Source organism: Dipodomys ordii, unplaced genomic scaffold (genome assembly GCF_000151885.1).
Source record: "Dipodomys ordii isolate 6190 unplaced genomic scaffold, Dord_2.0 Scaffold15, whole genome shotgun sequence".
NCBI classification, from domain to species: domain Eukaryota; kingdom Metazoa; phylum Chordata; class Mammalia; order Rodentia; family Heteromyidae; genus Dipodomys; species Dipodomys ordii.
This window is the reverse complement of record NW_012267231.1, coordinates 2,152,525-2,158,851: the sequence shown is the minus strand read 5'-3', so window position 1 is coordinate 2,158,851 and position 6,327 is coordinate 2,152,525. Positions and strand designations below refer to the sequence as shown.

At 63.4% G+C, this 6,327-nt stretch overlaps 1 protein-coding gene across 1 annotated transcript in view; it reads right to left on the bottom strand.

Moving 5' to 3' along the window:
- Anpep (alanyl (membrane) aminopeptidase) overlaps positions 1-6,327 on the bottom strand; it is a 24,395-nt gene that overhangs the window by 2,074 nt on the left and 15,994 nt on the right. Inside the window, exons 8-19 of the mRNA XM_013011870.1 lie at positions 6,122-6,297; positions 5,965-6,030; positions 5,820-5,885; positions 4,677-4,852; positions 4,414-4,490; positions 3,734-3,870; positions 3,584-3,639; positions 3,182-3,329; positions 1,336-1,427; positions 752-862; positions 500-667; positions 144-284 (exon numbers count right to left, since the gene is read on the bottom strand). Coding sequence (XP_012867324.1) covers positions 144-284; positions 500-667; positions 752-862; positions 1,336-1,427; positions 3,182-3,329; positions 3,584-3,639; positions 3,734-3,870; positions 4,414-4,490; positions 4,677-4,852; positions 5,820-5,885; positions 5,965-6,030; positions 6,122-6,297 — 1,414 coding nt within the window. The remainder of the gene's footprint in view (positions 1-143; positions 285-499; positions 668-751; positions 863-1,335; positions 1,428-3,181; positions 3,330-3,583; positions 3,640-3,733; positions 3,871-4,413; positions 4,491-4,676; positions 4,853-5,819; positions 5,886-5,964; positions 6,031-6,121; positions 6,298-6,327) is intronic.

Genomic DNA, 6,327 nt, shown 5'->3' with positions numbered 1-6,327 from the left:
CCTCCAGCCTGCCCTGGCTCCTCCCCTCCCCACCTCCAGCCTGCCCTGACTCCTCCCCCTCCCCACCTCCAGCCTGCCCTGGCTCCTCCCCTCCCCACCCCCTTCCTGGCCGGCCTGCTCCTCCCTCCCCTCCTCCAACTCACTCCTCAAACAGCTTCTTCCAGTTGCTCTGGACGAAGTCCCAGACCAGAGTCTGCCCGACCACGTTGCTGGCGATGCTGTTGATGGTGGAGGTAGCGTCCTGCTTCCGAATGTAGTCAGGGTTCAGGGTGTAGCTCAGGTACCTGTGGGGGGGCCGGCCTGGTGACCCTCCTGGGACACACGCGCATCCCCCCGCACCCCGCCCCCTGCACACCTAAGCAGGGGGGGGGCCTGCCCCGCCAGGTGTGTGCGGGACGACCAGGCAATGGGTGTGTGGAGCAGGGAGGACGTCGAGGGGCGGCGGCCGGGGCGGCCAGGCCGGGACGAGGGGTGTGCGGGGCGGGGCTCGGCTCCTCACCTGTTCAGGATCCACACCTGGTTGCTGCAGGCCAGGGCGGCGCGGAGCTTGTCGGCCTCGTTCACCAGGGTGGCGTTGCGGAACTGCTCCCAGGCGAAGTTCCACTCCACCTCCCCGCCCTGCGCGATGGCGTTGCAGTACACGGTGGAGCGCAGGTTGGGGTGGATGCTGGGGCAGGAGGGGGCCTGGTGAAGCAGCTTGCTGGGGGGGGGGAGGGAGGGCCAGGCCCAGGGCAGCATGGGAGACACTCACGGGTTTTGGCTGGGGTTGTCCATCCACTGCTTGAAAAGCGAGGACACCAGGTCTTTGCACTCGGGGAGCCCGTTGGAGCAGGCCGTGCTGATGGCGTTGACCTCGTTGTACCTGCCCGGGGAGCCATGCGGTTGGAAGCCCGGCCCACACTCAGCCGGTGTCTTACTCTTCACACACAGCCTCAGACCTGTGCCCTAGGCGAGGCCCGGACCTTCTGGGTCTCTCCCTCTCTCCTCTCTCTCTCTCTCTCCTTCATGCTTTGGCCTGACTGAGCTTCCAGACCTTTGGAGGAGCCCAGGAGCCCCGCGGGGTCCACACAGGGTCCACCCCAGCACGGCTGGAGGCCTTTGGCTGCCAGCTGGCCAGGGCGTGGTGTGCGGGCATGTACAATGAAGTGGGTGGGGACGCGCTCACCGGCAATCCCAGCTGTGGGAGGCTAGGGACCATCTCTCAAGGACAACGGCCCTGCCTGGCCCAGAGCCCCTGCGCCTGCACTTTCTGCCTCCTGGGCCCCCCTGAGTCAGGAGCCAGGAGCCATGGGGAGACTTTGGGGCGCTCCCCCTCCCCCGCCGCATCTAGCTCACTGCTCCATGAGGGTGGCCGGGCGCTGGGTCCAGTTGCCGGTGAGGTCTTTGAAGTAGTGGTACAGCGGAGTGACCTGCTTCCTCAGGTAATTCTGGGGAAAGAACACGGGGGCAGCTTCAGCCTCCTGCCAGGCTGGCTCATGCCTGTGATCCCCACTGCTTAGCAGGTAGATCAGGAAGACTGAAGTTCAAGGGAACTGGCGGTACCCCAATTCCCTTTCCCAATCTGACCCCCAGAAATGGGCCCACTGGTCTCATTACATATTTTCTGGAGAAAATACAAAGTGGTCAATTTTTCCCTTTGGGGCTAGGATGCAACCCCGGGTCTTTGCACATGCTGAGCACATGCTCTACCACTGACCCCTTAGCTTTTAAGGATTCCCAGTGAAGAATTTCTTGCCTACCAGGTCACCCTACAATGTGAGAGAGTTTTAAAATATGGAACACTCCACAGGGCCGCATGACATCCTCGAGTTCGGCTGTGCTAACCTGAATTGAACTGTGAGGTTCTAGAATATTCTAGAAGAGCCAACAGCTTTTTTTTTTTTTTTTCACTTTCAGGCCCCAACAGCCTTGTACTTGAAGGGAGACCAAGACAAACAGAAAACTTGGAGGAAGAGAAAGAAAACCCGAGAAGCCTGCAAGAGCAACAAGGAGACATTGCGCAAGTCACCGGGACTTGAGAGCACTCAGAAATGCAAAAATAGGAGAGATTAAACCCACTCTAGGGGAGAGCCGCGTGCAAAAGCTGGGGGCTCCGGCCTGTGGGCAGAGTAAAGACATCAAGCTGACAACAAGGAGACAAGAGAGCAACAGGGCCCGGGCCAGTAGCTACAGGTGCTTCTAGAAAGAGACAACCAGGGAGCAGAAAGGGAAGCGGGTTCAGAAAAGGCGCATGGAAATGTTCTCATCCCCGAAGGGACCCAGACCGAGGCCCACTGACGTTCCCAGGAGAGTCTGGAAGCAGGAGAAACTGGTCACATTCTAGAAAGAAGAAAGGGCCTGGGCTTTGCAGGGACAGCACAAAGAAGTCTGATGTCGGCAGAGGGATGGTTGTGGTGGTTGTTGTTATTATTATTTGCCAATGCTGGGGCCTGGGCACTGTCCTGGAGCTTCTTTTGCTCGAGGCCAGCGCTCTACCCGCTACTTGAGCCACAGTGTCACTTCCAGCTTTGTGTGTGTATGTGGTGCTGAGGAATCAAACCCAGGGCTTCATGCGTGCAGGGCAAGCAGTCTACCGCTAAGCCACATTCTTAGCCCCCAATCTAGAAACTTCTAAATGCAGCTTAACTCTCAAAGTGACAGACATTTTAGATGTCTAACCAGGAAACTCATTCTCATGAACGCTTGAGCCTTAAAACTTGAGAGCAGGGCGTAGTGGCTCACGCCTGTCATCCTAGCAACTCAGGAGGCTGAGGCCTGAGGAGCGCAGTTCAAAGCCAGCCCGGGCAGGCAAGTCCACAAGATTCTTTTGTTTTTTTTGGGGGGGGTCCGGTTGTGGGGCCTGAACTCTGGGCCTGGGCGCTGTCCCTCAGCTCTTCAGCTGTAGGCTAGCACTCTACCACTTGAGCCACAGCGCACTTCCCATTTTTTCTTCCTATGTGGTGCTGAGGAATCAAACCCAGGGCCTCAGGCATGCAAGGCAAGCGCTCTACCACTGAGCCACCTTCCCAGCCCTCCACAAGATTCTTATTTCCAATGAGCCGTGACTGCTGATGCTCCTCTTTCAACCGGCACCTTGCTACACGTTCCCCTTTTGGCCTCGCCTGTGCTGCCCGCTCTTGGGTGCATCCCCCCCCCCGCCCCCATCCCCGGCGGCCGGGGCCGTCCAGGACCAGCCTCCTACCTTCATGGGGCCGTAGACCTCAGAGCGGTCAAACATGAGCTTGAAGTAGTTGAGGCTGCTCAGCGCCGCCTCCCACGGCATGTACTCTCTCTCCTGGTACAGGAAGAGGGTGTTGTCCAGCGCCAGCGTGACGGGGACCCTGCGGGCACTGGGGACACACGGGAGAGCTAGAGCACCCCCAGGTCCAGCCATAGGCCGAGGCCCCAGCTGGCCGCCAGGGCCGCCCCTCCGTCCCGGGTCCCCTGCCTGCCGCAGGAGGAAGCGGCCGGCTCTCCGGGAGGGCGCCACGCTGCCACCCTAGGACAAGTCCTCGCTCCTCACGTGGTGCCCTGCCCTCCCCGGTCCTCCCTGCCCAGGTCTGTGGTCGCGCGTCTCCCAGCACCACATTGGGGAGGGGCTCACCTGGCCAGATTGAAGGCATCGTTGATGATCTGCGCCCGATTGATGACAGGGATGGCCTAGAAGAGGCGGATAGTGTGACCTGGTTGGGTAGTAGCCACGGCAGACCCGGCAGCCTGGCCACGGCAGACCCAGCCACGGCACCCCACCCACCGACAGGTCGGTCTGCAGCTGGGTCTGGATCTTCTTCCAGTTGCCCTCGTCGTAGTTGACCTGGTAGTAGCCGGTCACGTTCAGGTTCAGCAGGACCCACTCGTTGGCCGCACTGGTTTTGAACAGCTGGTTCTGGGCTGCAGGGCAAGATGGGCGCTGGGCGGGGTCCCGCGGGGGAGGGGGTCCCCCCATCCCCCCCATCCCCTCCCAGTCCCTTTCCGGCCTGGCTGCCTGACCCCTGTCTTGGCCTCCCCTGCCTCTGCCAGCCAGCTCGCCTGCCTCCCCTCCTCCCCAGCCCCTGCCCTGCCCCCGGCCCTGCATGCAGGAGGGGCGGGGTCGGCTTCGGCCGCTGCCCTGCTCTACGCGGCTCACCTGGGCCCGGCGTGCTCAGCAGCCGGCTGAACAGGGCCGTGCCTGCGAGACGGCAGGCACTGGTTCAGGTTTTTATGTCAATTCTCTCCTCAGTCCTCACACAACCCCGCAGAGTAGATACTGCCCTTAGCTCTACCTTATAGATGAGGAAACGGAGACCAGAGTGGGACGTAACGTGACCAACGCCGCGCAGCCGGGCAGCGGCAAAGCGGACATTTGTTCAACCAGATGCAACCCTCGCTATGCCCCGCCGAGGCCTCAGGCCAGGAGCGGCCGGGCGCCTTGCCCACCGGGGAGGCCGGGATTACCTTTTTCTTCCAGCAGCCAGTAACTGTCCTGCTGGGCGCCGTTCCTGAGAGACGTGATCGGCACGATCCACAGGTAGCTGCGGACACGCGTGAGAGCCCGCGTGAGAGGCGGCTGGCCCGGTTCCCAGCCAGCGCCCAGCAGCCCAGGCTGCCGGCCCCGGAGGAAGTGCCCGCCCCTCACTGACCGCAGTGGGCCGGAGGCCGCCCCAGTGCTCCCCCCCGCCCCGCCCGGGACACGGGCCGCAGCGACCCCGTCTGCTCACTTGAAGTCTGAGGGCCGGGTGACGTTGGACTCGGGGTCCAGGAGGAAGTGCTGCTGGGAGATGTTCCCGGTCTCTGTGTTCACCGTGATCACCGGGAAGCCCATCTGCAGGATCCAGCGATCCATGATGGTGCCCACGCTGTCCGGGAGCTGGATTTCCTGCTGGCTGTCCACGGCCTGGGCGCAGAACGAGGGGCAGCGTGGGTGTGGGGACAGCCATCCCCCGCCCCTCCCCCAGAACCCCCTTCTGTGGACTCCAGCCTCTGCCCCCCGGGTGCCATCCAAGTTAAAGGTGACAGATGGGGCCCCTGTCCGGCCGTCTGCCCCTGTCCAGCACCGTCTGCCCCTATCCGGCACAATCTGCCTCTGTCCAGTGCTGTCTGCCCCTGTCCGACACAGCAGTACCACATACACAGAAAAAGCCAGAAGTGGCGCTGTGGCTCAAGTGGTAGACAGAGTGATCGCCTTGAGCAAAAGCGGCTCAGGGACAGCGCCCAGGCCCCGAGTTCAAGCCCAGGACCGTTTAAAATAAAAAAGCCAGTGATGCAAAGCACAGGGAATGCGCCCATGGGGAGGGGGAGGGGTGTGGGGGGATCCTGGGCGGGCGAGGGCTTTGCCCCAGGTGGGGGAGGCTGGCAAGGGGAGGGGAGGCCCTGTGGGGAGGGCGTGGGCTCAGCCCCGATGGGCCTGTGGCACCCCACAAGGAGCAGGAATGTGGGCGGGGCAGGATGGAGGGTCAGAGTTTGTGTCTAGGGTGCCAGGATGTCCCGGGAGGGGCCGTGGGGCACAGGGCACCCCGAGTGATGACGCGGTCTAACGGCTGGCCCCAGAGGCCCGGGGGGAGGGACGGACCCAGGACCACGACCGAGGTGGACTGCAGGGGAGGAGGGGAGGGCCCTGCCCCAAAGCGGGGTCTGCCATGAGGCCTGCCAAGCCAGCCCCCCCCCCCGGGGCAGAGTGCAAAGCCGGCGCAGGCAGACGGCCCTAGGGTCCCTCCGTCCCAGTGACCCAGCAGGAGCGCCACAGGTGGAGCTGCGGCTCGAGCGCTAGAGCCCCAGCCTTGAGCAAAAAGGGGCTGGGGGAGAGTGAGGGCCTGAGCTCAAGGCCCAGCAGCTGCCCGGGCGCGGGGCGCTGGCCGGCTCACCTTCTGCAGGTGCTCCCACAGGTGCAGGTAGTCGGTGCTGTTGTACTTGAAGGCCTGGAGGTAGGACTGTGGAGAGTGGGGGGTGAGCGGGGGTCCCAGGCCTGGGGGAGGGGCTGGGCGGGCCGGCTGGGGGCGGGGTGCTCACCGCCAGGCCCTGTTTGAAGAGGTTTTCAGTGAGGAAGCTGGACAGCATCCTGAGGACCGAGGCGCCCTGCGGGCAGAGGTGGGAGAGGGCTCAGCGGGCTGAGGCAGCAGGGGTGTGGGGGGATCGCCTCCCTCTTGTGGGGGGGCAGGGGCATCACCTTGCTGTACGTGATGGAGTCGAAGAGCTCGCTGATCTGGGCGGGCGTGTTGACCTCGTCGGCGGGGGAGGACAGCGGGTGGGAGGAGGCCAGGGCGTCCACAGCCATCACGCGGTACACATCATTCAGCACGATGAGATCCTTCTGCAGATGCCCCCGGCCGCCGCCCGGGTCAGGGCACCGCCAGGGTCAGGGCACCGCCGGGG